We start from the raw sequence: 26,650 nt of genomic DNA on the forward strand, positions 1-26,650 counted from the left end.
GATCAGTCCAGTGGAACCACTTTAAGTTGTAAGATCACTCATGTGTATCCAAAGAACAGGTAACCAAGATTTGTAGACTAACGATGGCATCAGGAAATCTGCACCCACAATCTTCATCGTACGACCTCGGAGAGTTTTCCCAGGATGAAAATTTCTTTCCTGGATGAAAATCGTAGAAGCGTAACCAACATCTTTACTTTGAACAGGTAACCAAAATTTTTAGACTAACGATGGAATCAGGAAATCTGCACCCACGCAAGAAAAAGATTCTACACACTACGGCCTCGGAGAGTTTTTCCAGGATGAAAATTTCTTTCCTGGATGAAAATCAAGGAAGCGTAACCAACGTCTTAACGATGAACAGGTATGTTAACAAGAAAATAAAATAGTGAACAGGAAAAAATGAAAACCGCAGCATCTTCATTAGAAACATATGAAATAGGATTAATCTTAAAATCCCATTAGCTTGTTATTTATTTTGTTATCCTATTCGAATGCTACAATTTAAATTTTAACCTTTAAATACTTTTCCTTGAAAATGAAAATCATGTGAAAATCATTGACGCATTGTGGCTTAAGTCCAAAGCGATCAGAAAGGGTTAAAACCAGAAAACTGTATCATTTGAACAGGATAGCAGCTCCCACAAACAAGTCGGTCGAAATCTTCAACCGAAACTTATTATTTTCTAGTTTCCGTTTTCATCGTAAAGGTGGAACCCTAGGGTACAGGTAATACTCAAAAATTTGCAGAACATCCACATCAACCAATGAATTGTGGCTAAAATTATAAAATTAACAGGTGAACATAACATTTTAACAGTTAACAGGAGACGAAATTGTTTGTTATTAATAAGGCTACAAAACTGCCAGCCAATGGTAGATCAAAACCAAAAAAATTAAGTAAATAAAGGTTAGAGAATCTGTTTGCTGCATATGCATTTCCAGGACGTTTTTTCCTTAAATTCCCTTGTTAAATTTTCTGATTGCCGGTACGTTTTTTGATTTAAGTCACGCACCACTGATCTTAAAAATGAATAAAAATTTTTTTTTTTAAATTTCCATCTTTCAGTCTCGTATTGATTTTCCTTTTTTCAGGTTCTGAAGTCCTGTTTAGTTGCTACGCTTTTTCTGACCTTTGACATTATCGGAATAATTTTTTGATCAATAAAGCGAGGTCATTTTGCATAAAATCGAACAGGATAACATGACTGTTGGTTAGACCTTCGGAAATTTCAAATTATTTAGGCTCTAAAGGAAAATTAACAGCCTCTCAGGTGTTTACGAACCATATTAAATTTTTCCTCAAAACCAATGAAGCGTTGCCATGATGAAAAACGGACCAGGTTTTCATAAACCAATGTTTACTATTTGTAAACGCCTAGGCCCTAAGAAATCCTTTGTGAGCGAAAAACTACCTGCTAAATTTGAACATTTCACCTGCCCTTTTTCTTGTTGTTTCTAAGCCTGGCTGATCCTGATCTTTTGACTCTCAGCAACTTGTCGAATTTTATGTTTGCCTGTTACATTGCTACAGTTTTTAGCATCTTAACCCTTTTTCCCATCGGGAAACAGCATCCACATCCAGCATCATTTTCATCCTCAAAGTGCAATCATGCGCATCAAACTGCCAGGCTTTCAAGAAAATCAATATGTAGTTAAGCAAGGTTCCAAAATAAATAGCTGAAGGTATCCGAAAACTGGATCTTGGAAAAACCATACAGCATCTCAAAAATCAATGAAGCGTAACAAACTGATTCAAAATATCAGGCAAGCAAAGATTTCAAAAGGATCATGCCAAAACTATTTTGTGCCACATTATTGTTCAATTTTTTAGGCTCAAGCAAAAAAAGAGTTAAAAGGTCACAAAACTGTAGCATTCGAATAGGCTAACAGATTTTACAGAAGGCAAACCAATATAAAGTGTGGGTGCTGGCAATTTTAAAGAATTTTCTAAGAAAATCGTTGAATCGTGACCAAACGGATTAAGAGATCAGGCAAGCATCACCATCAGATACACAATTTGCTTAGAAATCTATTTTAAATAATCATCCAAAGGGTCAAAGAGCATTTCCAGGAAAAATCAGTGGAGCGTGACCAAACAGATCAACAGAACAGGTTAGCAGAAAATCAAGCAGACTAAATCGAACCGAATCAGGAAAATTAAATGGTTATTTCAAGCGAGATAATCTCCATTAATCCCATTCAGAAGATCACTGAAGCGTGGCCAAATGGAACAGGCTGACAAAGTTGATAGTAGGCGGAGTTCGTGCAACGAAAAACTGCATCCAGCATCCGAAACGAAAATGCATCGACCCAAAACTCACATGCATTTGTTAAATATAACCCAAGGGTCTCGGAGGTGGGAGAAAATCTTGGCGTTGCACTTGGCTGGATGCATCGGATGCAGGTCTTCAGGCTGCACCTTCTGTTCGCCTGTTCAAAGGTCACACTCGGATGCACAACGAAAATAGGCGATAGCATGTGTGGGGATCACTGTGGGAAATCCCGATGGTGTGCAGATCAAACATCATGTAACAAAAAATCACTTAACACACGATGAAAATGTGTAGCATTTAAACAGGCAAACATGTTAACCAGAAACACCACTCTTAAATACACTTCATGAGGTCAAGATTGGATCGGTCCATGATCATCCCACGCACACCCAAAAAAACACATGCGAAACTGTCGCATTTCAATAGGTCAACAGCAAAAGTAAAGTGTCACCAGTTTCCGAATTTCCCCAGATTTTATTGCTCTTACCACTCTGCCAAGACTTTCTGTTGACCTATTCCGATTTACACAACCAAAACAAACAAAACAAAAAGCAAACAAACAACCTCAATTCGTTAGGCTCCATGGGGGCTCTCTCTATAAATATGTCATTGTGTTCTTGGGGAAAAACTGTAGCACTTCAACAGGGAAACATGAAAAAAGAAAGCATGTAAATCCCCGAAAATCATGGAAATTCCAAAAACACACAAGCAGGTAGCTGGAAATCCAAGTGTGTGCGTGTGTGTGCATACTTTCTCCACGCACTGTGCGCCTAGTGAATTTCAATTAGCTAAACAAACAACTTAATAGTGCTAAGCATTTCCATTTATTTAAACAAAATAGAGAAATGGGAAAGGCCCTGTGAACTTGTTTTTTTTTTATTTGAACTCACCATGCAACTTATCTACAATAGTCAAAATCGTGGCGTAACATTTTCCCACGCAAATGCAGCGAGGCGTTAAAAATCTCCTTGTTTTTCACAGAATCACCTTCTCGAATTCTGTTCGCCTGGTGGCCTGTTACACTTGGCTACACTTGTGGTTATTAGACGTGGGATGCTGCACAATCTTGGCGTGTCGCAACCCCAGGTCAACCAACCACTTGATCCGCTTCGTTGCATCTGCACCGCCGAAACGATTTAAATGGAAACTCGAATGTGGGGGGAAATTTGGAGAGCGGATCGCGATCGTTGATCGCTGCTGAGATTCGTGGGCGCCTGCTACAATCGTAGACCTTGGCTCCAAAAGTTGCGCAACTCTCTTCTCACAAAGACCCCAAGTGTCTTTGGGTCGCATGATTTCATCGTCTTGGCTCATCATTTGCTTTCCCATTTCGCTGCTCACCTATTCGTTTCCAAGACCTTTGACTTTCGATTTTCTTCGAAAGACCTTGGAAAATCATCACAAAAATCTTACGAAATTGTCGCTGCCCCAAAAGAAATTAATCATAATTTTTGGGAAAATTACAAAATTTTAGATGTATATTCACAGGGTCACAGAAATGCCGAAAAGTGTTTTCATATCGTTGCATTTTACAACTTGTCTATGTAATGTGTGTATTTATGTCTCGTTTTCTCTAGGAGAAAATAGAAAAGGGCTTGTTTATTTATCTCTCTCTTCTATTTTCTTCTCTTCTTTCTCGTTCTTTCCACTTGAGATTTATTTTGGTTGTGGCTGGCTGATTTCAATGAATATAACGTTAGGTGGGGTCTTTGGAAACCAGCTATCAAATGAGAGAAGGGATTTGAATTTGTGTATCTCTTAGTAAACAAAAACACGTTGACTTAATATTATCTGTGCAACGTTTAAATCTGGCTCACATTATTTCCAATCAAGTGGAATCAGCAGTATTCTCTTCTTAGGGTGGTCAAACTTCTTTCCAAAAATTCCAGGCGTTGTTTTGGGTGAAACTTTCCCAAGCTCAAACCATATGCAATTCATATTTTTTTAGTTTAAAACTTTATAGAGCATTGCGCCTCGAGAAGAATTTCGGCGGAGGCATGTAGCTTCTTTTCCTCCACATCCGTGAGGGGAAGCTCGAAGACATGACTAATCCCACCCGAGGTGACCAAACAGGGAAGGGAGAGCACGACGCTATCCTCGATGCCATGCAGACCCTGCATGTCCGTACCCAGGGTGACGATCTTGCCCCTTCCGCCGCACATCGCCTCCACGACATCCGCACAGGTTAGGGCAATGGCCCAGTTGGTATAACCCTTGGTCTTGGCCACTGCAAGGCCACCCTTTATGACCTGCTCGTTGATCTCCGACCAGTTTTCTGGGTCATCGCCACAGGCCAGATCCTGGACCATATCCTTGAGCAGAATACCGCCGGCGGAGACGCAGGACCAAACGGGCACACAACTCGTTCCATGCTCCCCGATCACGAAGCCCTGAATCTGAGAAGCTGGCAATTTGAGACGTGCGGCGATGAGGTTACGGAATCGCGCCGAATCCAAGTGGCAGCCGGTGGTGAAGCAGCGATGCTTGGGCAAATTGCCAATCCGCTGGAAGGCAAAGGTCATCACATCAGCCGGATTCGCAATGACGATGAAGGTGGCTTTAGGACTCAAATCCACCAATTTGGGTACGGCCTCCTTGAAGATCTCCACCGTCTTGTGCATCGCCCCGAGGCGAGAGCGATCCTTTCCCGAGGGTCGAGCTCCCGCCGTCATTATAACCACATCCGAATCCTTTGAGTGCGAACCATCGCCGCAGGGATCAATCCGTGCATCGCCCAAAAAGGCCGAAGCCTGCTGGAAGTCCAGTGCCTCCGCTTTGGCCAGCTCGTAGTTTACATCCAGTATGACCAGGTGTTTGGTGAGATTCCGGAGCAGCAGCATCGCAGAAATCGCGGTGCCCACTTGACCAGCTCCAACCACACTGATCTTGGAAATTCGATTACGCTTAAACTCCTCCATGGGCTTCATCGACTCGGCGAAGGAGGATTTAGCGGGTTTCGTACTTGAGTGCTTTTGGTTCCATCGGAGACAAGAGACGGGCGACAAGATCAGTCGGCTCTGCATTTTAAACATAATAGATCTTAAAGAAGTAACCCCGCCAAATGGGTTTTTGAATTTTGAATTTTGTAACCGAAATTTTCGGCTCTCATTTGTTTAAGTTTATAGAGTTGAAAACAAAATCAAAGCATGTACATTATAAAATCAACAACTAAGTATAGTAATTACATTTATTTTATGAGCTTGTAAAATATTTATTTAAATTTTAAGAGTAATTAATCTATTTTAAAGCATACTTTTTAGCTTAAGTATAAATTATACTTAACGTTTTCTGGCGTATTTTAGGTACATAATTAACAGCATGTTTAACACTAATTTGGAGTAAAACACCCCCGATTCTGAAGACATATTTTCGATTACCAGAAAAGGTCTCACTACCAACAGCACATTTCAATTTTCGCTTCGAGAGAATTCGGTTTATTTAAGATACAAATTATATCACCTTTTCTAGAACCACGTGTTGTCCTATGCACGCTCATCTGCCCAATTTCCAGGGTAACTGAGTGCTATTTTTAAGGACATATAGAAATCGACAACCTTACCAAACGCCTTGCTGAACTCTTGGCTTTGCGTTTCATTTAAATTGTCGAACAATTACAGAGAATTAGTACAGAAGATATACATATTTTATTTCATAAAACTTATTGTTGTCCAATGCACGCTCGATTGCCCATTTCCCAGTGTGATTGAGTGCTATTTTAATGGACATATAGAAAACTCAGACAATTTTACCGAATGCTTGGCTGATTTATGGGCTTGGTATTTTATTTTAATTGTCAAACAAATATGCATTATTTATGGTAAATTCCGAGCGTTAAGACATCATTAAACGGTGGCCGAATTTACAGCTTAAGCTACTGCTATGCATGAAACGCCAGATCAAAGTTGGTAGTATTTAATAACGTGTTGGTTTAATATCTTCGGATAAGATCTTCGCGTTTTGAGGTACTCGCCACATTGCAAAATATGTAAAGTTTATGCCTGAAATTAACCCATGTCATCACCATGTGGAAGTTTAGTACAAACTAAACTCGCTATGTTGTACTAAGAAACCTATATATTGACTTCTAAAAATAAACAATGCCATAATATAGAAATTAAGCCCCTTAAAAATTCTATATTAATTTGTTTGATAATTCAATGTATAAAGTTATAAGCACAGATTTATTCAAACAAAAACCACCTTGTTGATTATTTTGTTAGTTTATTTTAGAAATATGGCTAGACTAGTTACAAATTTACTTGAGTGCCATGGAGGCCTCGATCAGTCGCTTCAGATCATCGTTGTTGGACAGTGCGTTCCTCACAGCCTGCAGCACCTGGGAGTCCATGTCCTGGGTTTGTTCCGGGCTGAGAGCCAGGGTGCTCAGCCGCTTGGCCAGATCCGCCAGCTTGGGCTGATTCTTCAGGAACTGATCCACAACCCTTGGGGGAATGTCTAGCAACTTTGCCAGCCGCTGGACGTGAGGCGGCAAATTTGAGAACTTGATCACCGCGTCCACTTGGGGCTTAAGTGTATTCAGATGTGGCTTGGGTGTGTTGGGTGTGTTGTGTGTGGGCATGTGAAACCGTGGGGCATTGTGGTTCGCTCCTGGTGGTGGCAGAGGAATGGGATAATGATACGGCAGTGGTGACCTGACCAGGAAGGGTGGAATTCGGCCAAATCTGCTCGGAGGTGCCACAAAATAGGGCATGAAAGGAGGGTTAATTGGAGCAGGAAGATGACCTGGCATCAGATTATATCGCTGGCCCACTGTTGGAGTGGTGTACCTCTCCCGACCCAAGTAGTCTTCCATGGCGTTTATCTCATCGTTGTTGTCGATGTTCTCGTTATCCTCCATCGGCTTGTCCTCCTCAATCTTCTCGAACTGCAGAGTATTCAGGAACTGTTTGATCATTTCTATACCCTCATCGGTTCCGACGAGGGCTCGGATGTAGTTGATGGTATCGCTGGGATTATCCGTGCCGATCAACTTGCCCAGCTCCTCAATGCTTGGCAGATCCTTCAGACCCACCTTGCTGGCTATTTCCAAAAGGTCAGCAGGATAACCCACAACTGGAGCTTCGGTAGTGGTTGTAGTTGTGGTGGGAATGCCATGTCTATTCAGTTTATAAACCGGCATGTTGAAGTAGTAGGCATTCTGCAACTTGGATTTGGGTGGACATTTTATATTGGCGTCGCCTATGAAATCACAATCCCGGTCGTTGAAAGGAGGTCCTTCAGCCAAGCCAACGTCGATGCACTGCAGCAGAGCCAATGACCAGAGAAAACGCATTAACAAACCAACCATTCCGTTCACTTCAAATGTTTAAGGACAACTAACCCATGTTAACACAACAACCTTTCGAAGAAGACTTGGAACTCGATGACAAATGTCGATTTATGGGACCACCATTTGTATTTTTCGTGAATTGTTGCTGGTGTCTACCTGCTGAGTTATAGAAAACGTAGATTTTCCATTGAATTTTCACTTATCCTGTTACCTGCTACCTGTGTGTTTCAAGAGGGTTTCGAATTTCAGGGAAAACAAAAGAGGATCTAGACAAATAGATTTGTCAGCAGTCCCCGAAATCCGAGGAAAATCTCAGTCCATTTTAACAAAACTAACATGTTTTTTATTATCGTAATTAAACCTTAAATTGGAACACTCGATGGCAACGCGTGTGGTACAAATTGTGGCCATCAAATCCAGTCACAGATCTCTTAGAAACTAGGAGGAATTCTAAATTCGCAAGCGCTGCCCGAAGGATGCATTTGGGGATTGGTTGTATTTACACGGGGTTTACGTACATAAATTTTGCAGCGGAAAACAAATTGCAAACAATTGAGGGCGACGCCATGTAAATGGGAACTTGGGGACTGGGAATTTCGCACGCCGCTGGGCAGCCGCTTGGCCATCAACACTTGGACACGCCCACCAGGGCGGGACGTATACAACGCTCGTGCAGTTTGTAGCCCAGCTTGGTCACCTCCACCACGGTGTTGGGCTCGACGCTCTTGTCCTCCTTCTGGAACAGAGCCTCGTGCTGGTTGGGGTCGAACTTCTGGTTGATGGGGTCCAGGGGCTCCAGACCATGTCGCTTGAACACCTGCAGCAGCGATGCCCGCGTCATGGTGAGTCCCTCGTATAGATTCTTCAGATCGGCATTTCCACTGAGCTGTAATTAATGAAGAAAATCAATAAAGTGTGCAATTTAACTTGATATAAATTCAGGAACAATTTTGGTTTGATAATGAAACTGTGTCAGCAGCTGTTAATCCTTTTGGTTACCCACCTTATCCTTGGGCACCGCCTGCGTGGCGTGTCCCAGTGTGTCGGCCACCTCGAGCAGGTCCTTGCAGAAGCTCTGGATGCCGAAGATCTTGGCGTCGCTGATCTGTTTGTTCAACCGGTTGCGCATGTTTTCGCTGTCGGCAAGGGATCGCTTGTATTTGTCGAGGAGCTCGGCATTCTGCTCCTTGGCGGCGGCCAAATCCTTGGTGAGTTGCTCCAGTTCTGGCGAGGATGCGGGTGCCTTCTGATCCGCTGCACCTGCCGCCGCTTCTTCCGGTTGTTTCTCTGTGCTATACAAACGCAGGGCGCTGCGGAAATCCGAGATAACACATTACAATTACGTGCGATTGCCGACAAACGTGCGACCTCATTACGTCACAGAAAAGAGGAAGCACTTTTTAGCGTACTTACCTCATATTTTGGGACGTGACCGATGACCTCAGCTGGACGAAACGCCGGCCGAACTTCTGCAGAGGTAGTGCTGCCTTTGCTGCCATTGTATGCCGATTCTTTCGTTGATTTAAATTATTTCCTTAGCTTTTGACGTAAAATTGTCGGTTGCTTTTTTGGTATGACCAAAGCTGGTGCGGCGAATAATACCAAGCCGCAGCAGTGTGAGGAGATCTGAAGCAAGCTAAATAGAGCTTCAAGCCAGCTAAATGGACAGCACTAAGTGCGTCCGGATAATGATGTAGAATGTCTATGTCAAATGAAATGTAAATTTCTTATCAAATTGGATTACAACTTGAGAATCAAAATTTAAATAATTTAATCATTTTAAAAACAATCAAAAAATTAACAGCATAAAAACAAGAAAGGTTTTTACATTTGATAGATTAATTTAATCAGTTACGAAATCCGCACCTAGTCTATTTCCAACGAATAGGACCTCACAACAGGTTACGCCGATACACCCGGAAGTTCGGTTTTTAAGCTTTTGGTAAAAAATTCTGAATGATTTTATAGAAGGTTATCTTAGAAATCATCCCAAGTTTGCAAAATTCACGCACCCCTGAGAATTCACCTTGGTTCTAAAAACTTACTTAAAATAACAAAATATTTCTTATATAAACTAGACCAACGGAATATTTAAATGGAAAAATGCGTACCAGACAAAATTTGCAGGTCCACTTAAAAAACCAACGACAACAATCGTTCTCGATGCAAAAATGGGCCTATATTCTTGGCGCTACCTTCAGACATATATTATTAAGAACGCGCCACCGGCAATTAATCCACGCATAGCTTATAAATCTATCTCGGCACCCGATTGGCCGTCAAAATATGGACCGCTCGAAAAAGTTGCTCTGGAAATGTAAATATCGGGAGGCTCTAAATGAATTCAAAGTACGAGTGGGGCGGCCACAGTATCTATTCAACAACTAACTTCTCCGAGTATTACATATGCGCATGCATTGTATATATTTTGGAAAACAAGGCACAACCAGCAGCTCAGTTGAATCTCGCCACCGGAACAGCGAGGTTGTTAATAAAATTTCGGCTTAAGCTTACAATAAAATGCGTGAGGAGGATCTGCAGCTGGCTCGCCAAATGGTGGCCAACGATTCGGTGTCCAGTTCCTTGGAGGAGGAAAACGATGGAGCCGCAGCCATGTCGCCGGGAAACTCACCCAAGCCCTTAAGAAGGGTTCTTGATTTAAGCGAAAGACGCAAACAGTTTCGGTGAGTCAATCCAAAGTATTTAAAATAACTAAATTATAAAGGGTTTAAATATATTCCATATATCTTACACATACGGTATAGATTAAACACTTTTTTCTGAGTAGTTCTGAGTATGTTTTGAGTATAAATGTTGAGCAGTAAAAATTTGTTTATTTAGCTTGTTGTTCTAAAAAAAAAGCCATGTAGCTTTTGTTTGTTATTTTAAAAGCGCTTTAAGCACGTACAAATTAGGCTTAAAATAAACAATGTTTTCACGTGCCTGACTAATTTGCATTCCTTTGTCGGAAATAATTATGAATGACGAATGCTTCTGTAAATGACGAAGGCGGTTTTTATATCGTTTGGGTTTTGAATTGCGCGCCAGGCTCACGCAACAAGCCGAACTATCGGTTCTATCAATGAAATTTTATCGAATTATTGACATCTCTACCAACAACTAGGGTTGTCGAAATTTTAGAAAATATCGTATCGATGATATTTTTTTTATCAAATAATATGATAATAATATTTCTATTATCACATAAAAATATCGATATATCGATATTTTTGATATTTTTCGTGTTAAATAAAAAATTTGGCGCCCACAATAAAAAGACAATAAGTTTCTTTTTAAAAATAATAGTATTATTATTATATATACGTTATGACCATTATTCAGTTTTTATGGATTTTAAAAACACCCTTTGCGTTATGCGTGCGTCCGTCGCCCTGCTTCTTCCCTCAGCAGCAAAGAATTAAAACTAATTTATATATGTGTGAACGTGTGTGTGCGCGTTTGGCGCCAAATTTCAGTGGTATGTGCGTAAGTTACATATGCACACATACACAACGAAATCTGGCCATACGCACCACACACACGTATCACATACATACCTTCTTTTGCGTGCATTTTGCGAAAATATTATTTTGCGCTTGAATTCGTTCACTGGAAGTTGCTTTGGAGTTCAATGTAACCAATGACAAAAATATCAAAAAATATCAAAAAAATATATCGTGATTTCGATATTTGGGCAAAAAAAATATCACGATATAAATATATCATTTTTAGAAAAAAATATCGATATATTGATATTTTGATATATTATCAACAACCCTACCAACAACACTTCGCTGCTTTTTGCATTAAAAAACTCGTTAAATTTCTGTGCCGTGTGTTGCACGTAAACTAAAATCGAGGGAGAAGATTCCTGCGGAAAGGGCACTGATGTGACCCTTATCTTTCCGGTAAACTAGAGCCACAACAGTGAGATGCACGCGCCGGTGGACAGGAACTCATCCGATGGACAGGCGTTTCCCTCGATCGAAAAGGACGCCGCTGCGGATGAGGGACATCTGTTGCATGCTCCAGGGATCACGGAGGGAGCCGCTGCATCCTCGGCGCCGGGACTGGGTGGCGTCATCATGTCCAGCAGCTGGTGGTGGTGAGGTCCTAATCACCTGCCTGTGTTTATGTTTTCACACCTCTTTTCGGTTTCGCACCTTTTGGGGCAAGCACAGTGGTAGACACAAAAATAGCAATTTGCTATTTAAGACAGATTATTTAACTTGCTTTAACATTTTATCGACCTACTGATCCTTAGTATTACCGAGGCTTATTAAAATTTTTATTTAAAATTTTTAAATCCAAGGGAAACCGTTTATAAAGGAATAATTTTTTTTATCAGTGACTTTCTTTAACCATAGCTATAGCTCTTCGCACGCTTTTTACATATTTTCTTATCTAAGTTGAATGTACCATCTTGAACCCGAACCCTCCTTCCAAACGTATGTATTTTGATTTAATTTAGCGAAAGAAATTGAAAAGCGGTTTTGGTCTAGACATCAGAACCACAAAGTGCTCTAATTTTGGTAATTGATTCGCTATGATATCTTCGATCTTATCAATTGAACTGTAAATTGAGCGCCAAGGCCTCTGCGCCTGCGCTTGATTTATGAATCTGGAACCGGGGAACTGTTAACGGCCAAGAGTAAAAAACGCGACCACTTCGGACCAACCTTGTCAACTCGGCTGCTCAGTTGCCTCTCGCACACGCGATCGCCCGGTTGACAAATTCGGAGCCCTCCGGCGTTTTATTGCCTCCAATTTTCCGGTCAGCTGTGCCTGCTAATCATGTGGAAGCTCGTTAGAAAATTGTCTCTTTTATGACAAAAAGTTCAAGTCAATCAAAAGAGCCATTTTCCTTACGCACGTCATCGGGTTAATGCATTTCTAATTACCAGTTTGTACGCCTCGCGCTCGTAAAACACTTTCTCTTTTACGCTGTCACATTTTTTGTCCCATATTTGGTTGGCTTATCGATAAAAAGTGCGTGGGCGTGTTATTTTTAAAGACGAAAATTTGTTGTGAAAACAAAACTAACCTTGGTCCCTTTTGTGTTGGCCGAAAAAATGCGGTCTGACGACATTCCAAAAATCAAAGTGTACAAAACTGCAGTACAAAGTTAAATTTTCGACTTGTTTGTCAGTGGTATTGGAGCCAAAAAAGTGAAGTTGCATGCAAAATGACTTGCCTCTCGGACATTGATTTGGCCACCTTGCACGAGAATCGCTTGGAGCAGCGATGGCACTACGGACTGCCAAATTCCGATCATATGTATCACCACCATGACGGATTTAGTCCCATGACCCGCAAATGTCTGGAGAGGAATCTGCAGAGGAAGGCGCGATCGGAGTCAAACGGAAAATGTGTGGAACGAGGACGGGCCAGAGATTGTAACTCAAGTGGCAGTGGATCGGCGTCAGGTGGGAAACGCAGACGCTCCGGCACCTGGCCGTAAGTCGACTTCCAGCTGAAAAGGCTCTCCTTGCGATAAGATTGCATGCGAAAAGCTGGAATTTGTAATCCAAATCAGTGGCACGATGGCGCAAGAAGCGCACTTGAAACTGCACAGGAAAATATGGCTTTGAATTTGTTTAACCCAAAAAGGCTTTTCTTGTATAAAAAAGTGGTTTGAAAATAATCCAAACTAATTTGTTTATAACTGATTCGTATTTCATTCTGAATTTTGATTAACCCAAGGTGTTTTTTTTTGCTGTACCAAAGTATTTGAATTTTAATTTCTCAAGTTTTCTTCAAACTTTTTTCATCACCAAAATTGTTCATTAATTTCAATGATCTATTGAAGTAAAATGTATGTATTTATTTTTTTTAAAAACTGCGTTACCAACCAATTGTTTTCCCAGTGTTTCTTCGAATGAAAACAGGAAGGAGAATCGCCAATGCAATTCTTTCGAATCCCACTCCATCTTAGTTTTTTCTCCCGATCTCTGTCTGCTTTAACTGTCGCCATTTGCATAAGGTTGATTTACAGTTGGTTGAAGTTAGTCTGCAACTTGCAAAAGTGGAGAAAACAAGCCAAATATTTTATTAACGTTTTATAAAACTCGAAGTTCTAAGAAAATGTTTCCCTTGCTTCCCGAAAAACGGCAGGCTACTGGTTTATTTCCACTTCATAGTTCCTTGAGCATCGAGGAGTTCAACAATGTTAAGTGGGATGATGTGTTGAGCGACTCCAATAACAATTGTATTGTGCAGGAGTCAGATGTAAAGGCCACTAACAAGCGCCATTTACTAAGGTGCTTAGGGATAATAATATAAACTTACATCTTTACTTATTAGTAATTTGTTTTTCCTGTTTTTTTCCAGGCGCACTCGCAGTTTAAATGCCCCTTCGCCTGTCCAGCAATTCGGACCATGTGGACGCATCATGAAAAACTCAGCCATGGTGATGCAGATCCAAGATCCGGCTAGTCAGCGTCTCACCTGGTACAAGCCACCTCTCACTGTTCTGGTGATCAAAAAAGTAAGCGATGCCTCGGTCCTGGCGCCCTTTGTCCAACTGGTGGACTGGCTGCTGCAGGAGAAGTGCATGGTGGTTTGGGTGGAGTCAGCGGTGCTGGAGGACTCGCTGCTCAACGAAAATGTGCGATTCAAGGCAATACGGGATAAGCTGGTGACTTTCAAGTGAGTCAGTTCTCACCAAAAAAGAAGAATCATATTTTAAACTCTTTTATGTTTTCAATCCTCAGAGATGGCCGTGATGACTTGACGGATCGCATTGACTTTATAGTCTGTCTTGGTGGCGATGGCACACTTCTATATGCCTCCCTGCTCTTCCAGCTATCGGTGCCGCCCGTCATGGCTTTTCATTTGGGTTCCCTCGGCTTCCTCACACCCTTCCGCTTCGACAACTTCCAGGAGCAGCTCACCAGTGTCCTTGAGGGGCACGCTGCTCTAACCCTGCGCAGTCGTTTGCGTTGTGTGATGCATCGCAGGAGCGATAGAAAACAAGAGGCCAAAACACAAGAGATAGATCCGGATGGAGATGCACGACCTGCGGCCAATAGCATCCTCGTGCTCAACGAAGTGGTCATTGATCGGGGTCCTTCGCCGTATCTCAGCAATATTGATTTGTTCCTGGACGGCAAGTACATCACGTCGGTGCAGGGTGATGGTCTCATTGTATCAACACCCACGGGAAGCACTGCTTATGCGGCAGCAGCCGGTGCCTCCATGATCCATCCCTCCGTGCCGGCCATTATGGTGACTCCGATTTGCCCGCATTCGCTGAGCTTCCGACCCATTGTTGTGCCAGCTGGAGTGGAACTGAAGGTGGGTTACCTTTTAGTTACCTATTTTTAACTTTTTAATAAATTTTGTACCTTTCTTTCAGATCTCGGTTTCACCAGAGAGCCGCAACACCTCGTGGGTCAGCTTCGATGGACGCAATCGACAGGAGCTCTTCCATGGCGACAGCCTCCGCGTGACCACCTCTATTTATCCCGTGCCCTGCATCTGTGCCCAGGATCAGATTTCCGACTGGTTTGCCTCCCTCGCCGACGGACTGCACTGGAATGTGCGAAAGCGACAGAAGTGCCTCGACGAGCTGTCGGATCTCACAGCATCCGGATCGGAGGACATGCTGGACGAGATTGAGAATATGAAATTGTATGATGTTTAGTGCGTAAGTCCCCGTTGCTAAATGTAGTCGTAGGTTAGGCCCTTTAGCAGTAGTCTTAGTCCTTGGCCCTTACGAAGTCTTTTTATTTAGTGTGTAATTTTTAGTATTTTCCAAGTATCTTTTCGAACAAATTGATTAAGCACATTTCGCCAAAAGTTATAGAAACTTACTATAGTTTTTATTTTGTAAAATGCTCTTACAAAGGGTATAAACTGTTAAGCAAATGAAATATTGTAAAGTTCCGCTGTTAGTAAAATGCAATACATTTTGTCAAAAGCAATTCTATGCGAACAAGTATCCGTATGTAAACCTATTTTAATATATTAAAAAAATTGTTAAAAACGACTTTAAATACTTGTAAGTTCAGCTTGAAACCGCAATTGGTTAAAATTTATTTTACAACATTTTACCAAATTAAGCTTGAATATAGTTTAAAAAAACATTGTCAAGTTCTGTTGTAGATTAATGCCGATCGCAAACTGATTGAATTGTGTTCTCCAACATTGCCTTGTGTATTTGGCTTTAGTCTATTGCAAAACACACCTTGCATTTTAGATTATAGACTGAAAGTGCTTCGTATTTAGACTGGTTTTAGAGCGCCTCTCCCAGGCCACTTGTTGCATGTTGTTCACCTCGCTGATGCCTTTGAATTGGATTGGTTTGGACCGGGTTAACGTGGTTGCCACGCACTTGGGCCTGTCAAAAAAATTACTTTGCATCGATTTGGGTGCGAATTGAAAGTATTTGTGGCCGCAGCCGAAGCAAAGGCTTCATGTTTGCCAGATGTTTGCGCCCTCAGGCGTACAAGCTACGTTCATTACACGGCTAAAATCTTGTGCCATTGTTCGTTCGCTCGCTCGTTCGTGTTTGTCGCCGTATGTTTTTGCCTTTTTTGCCCGCCGAATTCAAGGTGTGCTGTGCTGTTTTTTGCGTGTGCGTGTGACAGGTGTGCGGTGCGTGCCTATCTGGTCGTGTGAAATGCATAAAGTCTCGCCGCAGTCGACGGCGAACGTAGCCAGCGTGCGGTTGTGATTTAATTGTGCTCAATTTCGATATGAATCCCGAAGATATGCAGCGGGCGCGGGAAATTGTGGATGGGGATGCCTCAACGCCTGGCAGCTCGCCAGCACCGCTGAGAAAACCGTTGCCCATTACTTTACTGGAAAAACGCACTCAGTTTCGGTAAGTAGTGAGCAAAATGTCCTTGAAATTTTCAAATTCAAAAAGTTACCGCGCCGCTTAGCTGTTTTTATAGCAAGCAGCTTTCTGGCAGGAACAAAATTAAGAGGTGGCAACACTTTGACAAGAGGGGTTACAAAAAATTTTTTCAAAGCCAAGAACTAGCTAACTATTCAAATTTCATATGCTCAAGATTTTTTTCCGACATCCTTTTCTGCAATCGAGAAAGCGCAAAATGTCATATTTATTTTTCGCGGCCTAATGTAGCTGCATATCAAGTTCTTTGCTCATTTCACCCACATGTGAATTTAGTATTTTGGAATCGGTCCGCGACGGTCACACTAACGGGAAATGGTGCAAGAAAAAAACAAATAACATGGACCCATTGAAACTCGCGTTCTCGAAATCGCAAATCAGTAGCTAGTCGGCGCTAGCTTAAAACCGGGAAGTGGCCAATTGGATGTTGGAGACGTCAAAAGGTTAGCGGGTCAGGTGCATCGCGTCAGTGGGTCAAACAGAGGCCAACACAACACGCACACAAGCAGGTGCGCAGACACGCACACACACAAGCAAACACACGAGTGACCACCGCAATGACGTCCTCCTTCAACAACATCCCGGCCAATCCAATAGCCACCCCCTCGCCCGCCCAAACGGTACCGAAGGCCACCGGCTGCTCCGTGGGATCCTCCTCGAATGAGTCCTACTACGACGACCACGACAATCAGCTGCTCCACGTAAATAGTGGGCGGCAGGGAAGCTCCGCAGCAGCAGCATCCTCGGCTCCAGGTCCTGACATTACTAACGGCACAGCCAGCGACGACCTCCAGATGCGATGGTGGTGGTAAGTGGGTGGCACTGAGCTGCAAACACCTGGATGAGGCTTTTTTTTTTAGTGGCAATCAGCTGATCCTGTTTACAAATCTGGGTCACAATCAAATCAAAATAAATATCAATTGAGTCTTGGGAAATCACCGATTCTTCACCCAATATTTTTTAGTATTAAAAAGTTTATTAGTAAAATCAATTTACAACTGAAATTAATTTTTTTTTCTAATTAACTATTTTCCAAATCATTAATCTTACATTTGGCGAAGGGCAATTTACTCTCGGAATTTATTAAAAATTGTACTTATAGACAAAGCCAAATTTATTATGTATGTAATGACTTACATAGAACATTTGTGGGTCTTAAAGCTTGTAAGTTATTAGCTGATTAAAATTTTTTAATTAAAACCAACTGTTAATGCTAACTTTAGCATCACTGTAGTGCAAAATAATTTAGGAAATTTAGCACTTTTTATATAGCTGGCAATCAATTAGAGGGAGCCGGAAAATGCCTGGTCTCAAGTGGCCCACACATGTTGTTTGTAACTTTTCTGCGAATTTTTACTACTGTTAACACGTGTGACGAATGTGTGACAAGTGCCAGATGTAGGAACAAAAATCGATTTCCTTTGCTAAATTGCATTTGTCTATCTCACGTTTTTTTCGATTCATTAAAGATTTTACTGTAGTTAGGTTTAGTTTTTGCAATCCACCGTTTTGGGTTTAAAACGGAACTGTAACTAATATACACTATTTGATGGATCATTGATCTACTGTTTGACCCCTAAGACATTTTCCTACAACTCCATAAATTTATTTATGGATTTCAAAGCTTTGCTTGGATTGCAGATCTCTTGCCATTCATCAATCATGTTTTGTGGAATTTAATATTAGCAATTAGACAACCCCTAGCCGCTCATTCCATTTACATAACAGTGAGAGCACCTGTTGCACTCATATTTCTCTACGATCGCGACGCGTGGCTGTGCTCAGCTGTTTTTTACCAGCGATGTCCGGCGAAAACCCGCCAGCGATCGACGTTCATTGTTTACAAAATCGCTCGGCTCGCGTACTTTTATTTTCGAATCGGAATCGCGCACAGATCGTCCAATTTAATCACTTTTTTTGGCGTCCATGCTCAGTTATCGCATGTTCACCGGACAACACGGTCGTGTTCGCGCTCTCTACCCGTCCCTGTCGCACCTTTGGCTTAGCTGTACCGCCGTCGATCGTGGAGCGGCTTTTTCGTTTTTGAGTCGGTCGTTTACCTGCCCGCCGATCACCGATCGCTGGTCAGTTTGAAGCCGCCGTAGCTGGAAGCTTCGGCTTGGTTCGCGTTTGTGCTAAAAAGAAAATAAAACAGATTATATAACGTGTAATTAGAGTACTTTGTTGCCAGCCACTAGTTAACTTTTTCTAGCGCAGACATGACTTGGCATTTCTGGGGTCTGGGCCCCAACCCACTTTCGATTTCCTTCTATGGCCAGCCAGCTAGCCAGCTATCAATCCGTCAATCTTTTGCGGCACTAGATCATGAAATTGCACTCGAACCTTAAGAGGTTTGTGTATCTAGGAATTTTCTAGAGGCTTTAAGTCTAAATTTATTAATGATCAACTAGAGAACCAAAACTACATTTTTATTGTTGACTGAATTTCGTGTATTTGCATTAATTCGTGAAATTGCAGTTCAAATTCCATAATCTAAAAACCTATTTTTAATGACATGTTCTTTGGCTTTAAAACTCAATATTTAAACACGGTTCCATTTGTTATGTAAATTAATTGCTTGCTTGGTTTATAGTACAAAGTTTCTGCATGCAAATGAAAGTATAACAATGACATCAATTTAAATCTTTGTGCTCTATCATAAAATATTGAACATTAAAAATAATTGATATACCTCGGATACATTTGTATCCAGTATATCAAGTTTTATTTTATTATTATGTATGAAACCTTCACTAACCAGATCAAATTCAAATCTTTGTTTTCTGTACATATAGTATTGCTTAAAAAAATTATATGTGTTGTAAAAAAAGTGGAGGCCCATACTTTTTAATACCTCGTTAAGTAGAAGCAAACAGGGGTTAGGCATTTAGTATGCAAGTTCAACTGTAATACCTGCAATTGCAACCTTAGAACTTTTGAATTGTTGGCGAAAGGCGTCATTTGAATTATACTATTGCACGCAAACCATTTCAGACATGTGGGCACGTTGTGGCCAGGTGGTTTCACTGATCCATGGGTGCTGCTCCCTTGCCCATTTTCCGATCCATTCAATGATAATCACTAAACTTAGTTGCGGCCACTGCGCATTTCGCTGCTTGGATCGTCCGCTTATTGATTAATTAATGTGCGCCCGTCGCTTATTTATTTCAATTTTCTTTGTACCATAAGTCATTTATAATTCGCTTTATGTACTCGTCTATTGTCATAGTCCGATTACTACGGATGTAACTGGCGATTACAGGGGGCGATGGTTGGTGCCTTCCTTTGTTTACTTTACAGAAACATATTCAATGACTTGTACTTACTTTTTGTTTCCTGATCTCCGTAAAAATAGAAGAGAAGGAAGACTTTCAATCACGCGAGCGGTATAGACTGTGGATTCTACTGCACTGCGATTCTTGTTATGCAATACATTTAATTAGAATTCCAAATGAGAGTGATCACTCAAATGTAACGAGTGCTATAATCCAATCATATTGAGCGGAAAAAGCTTTGAAGATTATTCGACTTTGTGTGGCGAATACACCCCAAAAAGTACTATAGAATCCATTATAATCGTAATATTTAATTGTACAAAATTCGAAAGACAGACACTTCCCCTTTCTGTTAACTTCCCCATCTTATCAACCACTTAACAGAATCTTCGAGCGACCTCTGTTAACGAACTGTTGATGGGCCACTTTCGGAAAGAAACTGAAATGTTTGAGATCTTGAAGCTCATTACTCACGCAGGTCACGATTTCTAGATTAATGGCTGGCGATACTGTTATGCCCAAGTGGGTTGCTTTTTTTGAAAGAGCTGCAGACTGTTTAAATGTGGTCTAAGTGGACGTTTTTGGATTTTTCGCTTATTAAAAGGTTGTTGACCAACACAAAGCAATCACGAAAAAAATGTTTAATTATATTTCTCGTTATAAAGCTAACTGTGGTTGTTTAGTAAGTCCGATTTTTTTGTTCGTGCGGCTTTTGCCAGCAGATTGCTTGCCAATTGATTTATACTTGACATCGTTATGTGGCTAAGCAGGCGATAAAAGTTGGCCAAGTCCAACACCGCCAGTCCCCCGCCAGCGGAAGCTGGCTAATGACGCATATTAGGCCTTGTCCCGCTCCTTTCTAGCCATCTTTCCCCCAATTATAATGACTTTTGCGTCAAAGCCGGAACTACGTTTCTGGTCCGTTAGGTTGGCCAAAAAAAAAGGCAAACAAAACAAACTTTTTGATTGCTAATAACAAATGTATTTTGCACAAATTTCAAAAGAAATACGAAACCAGTTTACTCACGAAAAACCAAAAACTGATCGTTTTTGTTTATCAACTTTTACCACGCGCCAGAGCAGTTACCTTTTTATATCCCACAAAAATGTATTGCATTCTTTTGTTACCAAAATTTTTAGCCGTGTTAACACCTCCAGTAAAGGGAGCAAGGTTATTGTTGTTTACCATTAGGTGGAATCAAGGCCATTAAAAGAGTGTGGGGTTCCATTATGGGTCCCAGAAATGCCAAGCGATTGCGTAGCTAAAATATCCCAACCCAATTTCAGTGGAATAATGTTTTAACAATACGAATCTCCTGTGACTTTTTGAGTGATATTTGGTAAACAAAAGACTTAAGTATGACGTGCCTGTCGGACATTGATTTGGCCACCCTGCACCAGCACCGTCTGGAGGAGCGATTTAGCTATAAGTTGGCCTGGAGTGGCACTGGCCACCAGCAGACCCAGTACATTGATCTCCTCAGGCGCCACAATGACTCAGTTAAACGTCAAAGAATCATCCAGAACAAGGCGAACTTTGCCAGCACCAAGGCCAGAGATCAAAACGTGGCTAGTGAAAATTCGGCCAACGGTTTGGCCAACCATCAGGATAAATCCGAAGAGGATCCCGATGACGGCTACTTCGATTCCACGACTCGACGCAGGCGTAGCGGCACTTGGCCGTAAGTAATCCAAATTAAACCTAGTTGTTTTGCGGTGACCCAGAACAAACCCCATTTCGATAAGCCTAAATGAGAACATCACACTGGGAAAAACTTTATAAGTGGTTATGAATTGTTATCTCCACGAAACCGAAAACTTGTATGTAACTATTACCTAGCGTTGTCGCATATTACTTAATGTGAAATAAAAAAAAATTATTTTTTATTGATAAAATAAGCCAGCAAAGGAAAGTTGGGAGAACGCCAAACGTAGTTTAAAAAAAATTGGTAAACCAAAATTAAATTATCTCCCTCTAAACTTATCAAAAACTTATTTTAAAAAAACCCTAAAAACAAGCCAATTATATTAATTAAATAAACAAAAATGCCGAAGTCAATTTATCAACGTCAGATGACGTTATTTCCCTCAGTGGGGTTGTTTGAAAGTTATCAGGTCCCCGAACATTTGTAGGAGGCATGTGTTCGATAAGGAGTGCCGTTTTGTAATCAAGTGTTTAGCTTGTCACTGGCGCTTATCAGGTGTTGGAAGTGTGGTATGCATTTAGGCGCATACTGTTTACACAGATCAAATCGGCTAATTATATACACACCGAACTCAGTATCAATTTCACAACTGATATTCGTCTAGCAGCATGATTAAGCAAACTGTTTATCAATAAATCAGTTTTCGGGGCCTGTACTTGGCTTTAAAACAGTTTTCTCAGCTCATTAACACTAACTGAAAAGTCCTTGACCTTTCTGCATAGTTCAGCGTTTGTGGCATGTTTTCTTTTTCATATTTTGGCCACTTAAAAAACGAGTTTGTTAACACCTCGCTTATTGGTACTACGATGGCGCCGTTTGTTAATTTATGTGTAGGTTTTTTCTTCGCTAGCTACTATTTTTTACGGTTTGTTTTGAAGAACTTGAGACGCCAGTTAAGTTTGAAATCCGTGCCAGTTTGTGCTTGGCGCCGGTTATAAACCAAAGGCAACAGGTAAACGTATTGAAATATATTCGAATCGGAATGACAGTCGCTCGTGACCGATTCGCGATGCCGAAATCCAAAGGTGTGCAGGTCAGGTGGCTTTAACCGCATTTGCATGGCATGTCTGGGCGGCAAGTCGATTATATAGTGGGGCCCCTCATTAAGGCCCGGGGGAAATTGAAAATAATTCGGACTTTGTGATCACAGAAAGTAAATGATTTCAGGCCTGAATATTTATGCATTGTCATGCTGACGTCTTATGCATATCTTTTTAAAGAATTCAGTGCTTTTTTGAAGTTGTTTAGCTCTCGCACCGAACCTCAAGTTAGTCGAATTCTACTAGCGATCGGGCAAGTGTGTTTATCGGGCGTTCACTGTCAAACAAGTCGCGTAAGTGAATGAATGAATTTTCCCCGAAGTCATTATAATGATTAAATCAATGGGGAAAAAAGATCACCTTCTGTCAACACATCTTCCTGCATCAGAACGTATGAGTAATTTTATTGTTAATCCCTCGACGCGCTCCTTTCGCCCAAGTTTTTTGTCATTTCACCTTGTCTTTAAGTGAGTCAGACCCTGTACTCGAGCACAATGGGACTATCTCTGGGATAAGTCAATTATAACAAGTGCAATCTGATGGGAAATTTAATTGCCAAATGACACGTACTATAGGCATCAATTTTATTATTTTGTACTTTTTTAAATTGTGTAACTACTAGTTTGCTTTATTTATGTAAACAGTATTTTTGCCTTTTAATAACTCAAACTTAAGATTGACTATGCATCCCACTGTTAATCCTCGGCGCCCATGATTCTTTGGTCCAGTTCTGCCTAGTCTATCTTACGGCTCATTTGCCGTTGGCTCATCTCTGCTCTCTCCGCTCTCTGTAGTTTGTGCTGACTCATCTCATATTAGCACATCAATCAAACCCGTTAACTTGCACCCCCGCACTCGCATATACTCACGCACACAGAGTTCAACAGCAGCAGTGCTCTCCCACAGTTCCGCTCACTTGGCCATCTCTCTCTGGGCCCCACTCTCTGTCCGTCTGTCTCTCTCTTTGTTAGCATGTGCAATTCCTGTTTGTTTGGACCGCAGATTCAACAAGTTTATTTGCGCTGCTACGTGTTGTTGTAATGAAAACAAAAATATAAATTCGTTATATACATACCTTTATTTAGTGTTTCCGAACAGGCCAAATTGGCCTGTCAGTGATTTTGTAACCTTCGAACGAGCACCAGTCGCGCTCGCAGCGAAAAATTCCAACAAGTTTTTGTGTTTAGCGCTAAGAAAACTATATATAAGAAGGGCGTGACCATCCAAAATAGTTAAGAACCTGGCGTTATGCAGCACCAAAAGTTGAAATTAGCGCCGGCCTTGCAGCGCCAGATTTCCGAGGTCGAAGAGCAGCAGGTGGCCCCAGTGGCGCCCGATCCCCGTATTTTAAGGTGTATTCTTAGAGCTATACTTCCCTCCCAAATGATCTTTTTTAAACCAACTTATTTTTTTAAACTATCTTCCAGGCGCACTAGAAGTCTGAATGCTCCGTCGCCGTTCCATCAGTTCGGGCCATGTGGTCGCATTATGAAGAACTCAGCCATGATCATGCAGATTCAGGATCCGGCCAGCCAGCGATTGACCTGGTACAAGCCACCACTCGCCGTCCTGGTGATCAAGAAGAAGGACTCGCAGGTCCTGTTGCCGTTCGTCCAGCTGGTCGAGTGGCTGGTGCAGGAGAAGCACATGGTCGTCTGGGTGGAGTCCGCCGTCCTAGAGGACAAACTCCTCCGGGATGACGTCAAGCTGGAGCAGGAGAGCACCAAGTTCCGGCAGGTGCACGGGGACTACGCAGGAGTCCGAGCACGTTTCCTGGCATTCCGTGAAAAGCTGAAGACCTTCAAGTGAGTGGGGAGCGATTGCCCAAACGATTTTCATTGGCGGTGTTTGAGTTCAAATGCTTTGAAGCTTTGCTAGCCACTTAGAATTTTAATTAACATTTTACGTAATTACGAGAGTGGAATGTTAAGTTATTAAACAATAATTATAGAAGGGCTTAGGTCCAGCTGGGCAAATTAGGCATTTTAAAATCATATTCCCTTTACTTTATGAAAACCTCCAGAAGGGAATAATCAAAATTGATTGGTTTTAGTAATTGACTTTTATAAACAATTTAAATAACTATCTTTATTCCCGCAGGGATGGCCGCGATGACCTGACCGATCGGATCGACTTCATCGTCTGCCTGGGAGGCGATGGAACTCTGCTGTACGCATCTCAGCTGTTCCAGCAGTCGGTGCCCCCGGTGATGGCCTTTTACCTGGGATCCCTCGGTTTCCTCACGCCTTTCGAGTGCGACAACTTCCAGGAGCAGGTGACCAACGTCCTGGAGGGTCATGCCGCCCTAACACTGCGCAGTCGCCTGCGCTGCTCAATCCACCGCAAGGGCGAACGTCGCAAGGAGTCCCTGCTGCCCGCTGGAGGTGGCAATCTCCTGAAGCCCAGCCTGCACAGGCAGCACAACTACGTGGAGCTCAACAACGGACAAACAGGGAATTTCGGGTGCAACAACAACAACTCACCGAACAACAGCATCCTGGTGCTCAACGAGGTGGTGATCAACCGAGGACCTTCGCCTTATCTGAGCAACATTGACATCTTCTTGGACGGCAAGTACATCACCTCGGTTCAGGGTGATGGCCTTATCGTTTCCACGCCCACGGGAAGCACTGCTTATGCGGCAGCAGCCGGTGCCTCCATGATCCATCCCTCCGTGCCGGCCATTTTGGTGACTCCGATTTGCCCGCACTCGCTGAGCTTCAGGCCCATTGTGGTGCCCGCCGGAGTGGAGCTGAAGGTGAGCTTCATTAAATGGGCCCTAATTCAATATTCGAAGTTTAAACTTGTTAAGCTTGAGCAACGATATTGGAAGACTTTAATACTGAATGCTAAATAAGTTAAAAAAAAATATTCCACATCGTTATTCCTTCGCTTAATTTATAACTTTATAGATAAAGTAACAATACTTCTAAAGTATTTAAAGCCTTTAAAGTTCACTGACAAGTTCACAAAGTTCTTATGTTGTTTTAAAATTTTGTTTGCTTTTTAAACAACTTTTAATGACTCAACTTAATTTTTGGACTTTGGTTGTCTGAGTCGTGAATAATGCATTAGCATCAAATGCAAAACAGCTAATATCACTACTGTTATATGATCAACTAGATATACAGATATCTGATGACTTCCTACTTTGCCTTTGCAGATATCCATTTCACCTGATAGCCGCAACACCTCACGCGTCTCCTTCGACGGACGCAACGATCAGGAGCTGAACCATGGCGACAGCCTGCGGGTGACCACCTCCGTGTATCCCGTGCCTAGCATTTGCTCCCAGGACCAAATCTCCGATTGGTTCGACTCCCTCGCCGAGGGTCTGCACTGGAATGTGCGAAAGCGCCAGAAGTGCCTCGATGAGCTGTCGGATCTGACCACCTCTGGGTCGGAGGACACGCTTGATGAGTTCGACAATCTGAAGCTCTACGATGCGTAATGGTAACAAAGCCCCATCGTCCCCCAGTTCGCAACTTGTTAGCGTGGCCAATTAGCCTAGATTTAGTCCTAGTTCTTAGGGTTTGCTTGTGTGCAATTTCGTAGGATTAGTTTATGTAGCGAAAATACTCTATTGTACAATACACCTTATAAGTCGCTTGGTTGAAATGTTAAATGTTAATCGATTACGATCGCAATGTTTGTTTAAGCTAGGCAAATTCCGTTGTTGCTTGTGAACAAAAACAAAATCGCTTAGGCTTAGCTCTTAAGTTTTTATTATTACGTAATCTACGATTAATTGCGTCGAGTGCTAAGTACTTAAGCTGACTAACGTTATCTGTACAATTCGATGGAGGTAATAAAAACTGTATTATTTACTTAAAGCGCCACACAATCCACTCCGCTTGTCTTTGTTGTATCTTCTGACCGGGCAACAGGCAAATAAAAAACCAATTAACCAGATAAGTGGGGGTGAGGCGCTCAGAACAGAAGCAATCTGCAAGGACACTTAAGAGGAAAAGGCTTTCAAAGAGGCAGAATTAATGGCTCGGCAATTGGTCAATGTCTAGGAAGCTGATTTAGAAGATGGATGGCGCGAAAAAAAGGAGTACAAATTAATCATAAAATGACTTTTCCTTTGGGCTTTTAACGGATTAAGTATGGTTCCCAGATTATGACCAAGTTAATCTTTAAAGTGGTCTCAGTTTCTGATGCTAGGCCTAAAAATATGCTCCGTTTTCTTTTCTAGAGTAA

The 26,650-nt window shown here is 41.9% G+C and overlaps 5 protein-coding genes across 12 annotated transcripts; 2 read left to right on the forward strand and 3 right to left on the reverse strand.

Annotated features, from left to right (window-relative positions):
* Window positions 1–3,724: 3,724 nt before the first annotated feature.
* Window positions 3,725–5,410, reverse strand: LOC108094909 (L-lactate dehydrogenase B chain). The gene has a single exon (XM_017195755.2). It carries the CDS (start codon window positions 5,306–5,308, stop codon window positions 4,226–4,228), a length of 1,083 nt encoding a protein of 360 aa, XP_017051244.1. The 5' UTR covers window positions 5,309–5,410; the 3' UTR covers window positions 3,725–4,225.
* A 1,026-nt stretch (window positions 5,411–6,436) lies between these two features.
* LOC108094910 lies at window positions 6,437–7,630 on the reverse strand. Its single transcript, XM_017195756.2, has one exon. It carries the CDS (start codon window positions 7,582–7,584, stop codon window positions 6,532–6,534), a length of 1,053 nt encoding a protein of 350 aa, XP_017051245.1. The 5' UTR covers window positions 7,585–7,630; the 3' UTR covers window positions 6,437–6,531.
* A 256-nt stretch (window positions 7,631–7,886) lies between these two features.
* LOC108094911 (grpE protein homolog, mitochondrial) lies at window positions 7,887–9,157 on the reverse strand. Its single transcript, XM_017195757.1, has 3 exons — window positions 8,980–9,157; window positions 8,570–8,876; window positions 7,887–8,452 (listed from the first exon to the last, which is right to left on the reverse strand). Exons 1-3 carry the CDS (start codon window positions 9,063–9,065, stop codon window positions 8,192–8,194), a joined length of 654 nt encoding a protein of 217 aa, XP_017051246.1. The 5' UTR covers window positions 9,066–9,157; the 3' UTR covers window positions 7,887–8,191.
* A 2,174-nt stretch (window positions 9,158–11,331) lies between these two features.
* On the forward strand, window positions 11,332–15,556 carry LOC108094916 (NAD kinase). Of its 3 annotated transcripts, none has more exons than XM_017195766.2 (4): window positions 11,332–11,671; window positions 13,897–14,214; window positions 14,280–14,862; window positions 14,924–15,556. In XM_017195766.2, the coding sequence occupies exons 1-4, from the start codon at window positions 11,499–11,501 to the stop codon at window positions 15,209–15,211; spliced, it is 1,362 nt and encodes a 453-aa protein (XP_017051255.1). In that variant the 5' UTR covers window positions 11,332–11,498; the 3' UTR covers window positions 15,212–15,556. The 3 variants fall into 3 exon arrangements, with proteins under 3 accessions (XP_017051255.1, XP_017051252.1, XP_017051253.1); XM_017195763.2 differs by lacking the exon at window positions 11,332–11,671 and adding an exon at window positions 12,261–13,023; XM_017195764.2 differs by lacking the exon at window positions 11,332–11,671 and adding an exon at window positions 13,557–13,826.
* A 1,153-nt stretch (window positions 15,557–16,709) lies between these two features.
* Window positions 16,710–26,291, forward strand: LOC108094896 (NAD kinase). Of its 6 annotated transcripts, none has more exons than XM_017195736.2 (5): window positions 18,409–18,510; window positions 20,989–21,383; window positions 23,875–24,252; window positions 24,548–25,205; window positions 25,611–26,291. In XM_017195736.2, exons 2-5 carry the CDS (start codon window positions 21,061–21,063, stop codon window positions 25,896–25,898), a joined length of 1,647 nt encoding a protein of 548 aa, XP_017051225.1. In that variant the 5' UTR covers window positions 18,409–18,510; window positions 20,989–21,060; the 3' UTR covers window positions 25,899–26,291. The 6 variants fall into 6 exon arrangements, with proteins under 6 accessions (XP_017051229.1, XP_017051225.1, XP_017051226.1 ...); XM_017195737.2 differs by lacking the exon at window positions 18,409–18,510 and adding an exon at window positions 18,518–18,593; XM_017195740.2 differs by lacking the exons at window positions 18,409–18,510; window positions 20,989–21,383 and adding an exon at window positions 16,710–17,234.
* Window positions 26,292–26,650: the final 359 nt, after the last annotated feature.

The sequence above is a fragment of the Drosophila ficusphila genome, unplaced genomic scaffold (assembly GCF_018152265.1).
Source record: "Drosophila ficusphila isolate 14025-0441.05 unplaced genomic scaffold, ASM1815226v1 contig_414, whole genome shotgun sequence".
Lineage (NCBI taxonomy): Eukaryota > Metazoa > Arthropoda > Insecta > Diptera > Drosophilidae > Drosophila > Drosophila ficusphila.

Excerpts from the sequence above, each read along its gene's own strand:
- LOC108094909 (XM_017195755.2), bottom strand. The coding sequence starts at position 5,308 with ATGTTTAAAATGCAGAGCCGACTGATCTTGTCGCCCGTCTCTTGTCTC.
- LOC108094911 (XM_017195757.1), bottom strand. The coding sequence starts at position 9,065 with ATGGCAGCAAAGGCAGCACTACCTCTGCAGAAGTTCGGCCGGCGTTTC. Across the intron at positions 8,877-8,979 it reads GTCACGTCCCAAAATATGAG|CGCCCTGCGTTTGTATAGCA; the intron begins GTAAGTACGCTA and ends GGATTTCCGCAG. Across the intron at positions 8,453-8,569 it reads AGGCGGTGCCCAAGGATAAG|CTCAGTGGAAATGCCGATCT; the intron begins GTGGGTAACCAA and ends CATTAATTACAG.
- LOC108094910 (XM_017195756.2), bottom strand. The coding sequence starts at position 7,584 with ATGGTTGGTTTGTTAATGCGTTTTCTCTGGTCATTGGCTCTGCTGCAG.
- LOC108094916 (XM_017195763.2), top strand. The coding sequence starts at position 12,752 with ATGACTTGCCTCTCGGACATTGATTTGGCCACCTTGCACGAGAATCGC. Across the intron at positions 13,024-13,896 it reads AGACGCTCCGGCACCTGGCC|GCGCACTCGCAGTTTAAATG; the intron begins GTAAGTCGACTT and ends GTTTTTTTCCAG. Across the intron at positions 14,863-14,923 it reads CAGCTGGAGTGGAACTGAAG|ATCTCGGTTTCACCAGAGAG; the intron begins GTGGGTTACCTT and ends CCTTTCTTTCAG.
- LOC108094896 (XM_017195736.2), top strand. The coding sequence starts at position 21,061 with ATGACGTGCCTGTCGGACATTGATTTGGCCACCCTGCACCAGCACCGT. Across the intron at positions 21,384-23,874 it reads AGGCGTAGCGGCACTTGGCC|GCGCACTAGAAGTCTGAATG; the intron begins GTAAGTAATCCA and ends ACTATCTTCCAG. Across the intron at positions 24,253-24,547 it reads GAAAAGCTGAAGACCTTCAA|GGATGGCCGCGATGACCTGA; the intron begins GTGAGTGGGGAG and ends TTATTCCCGCAG.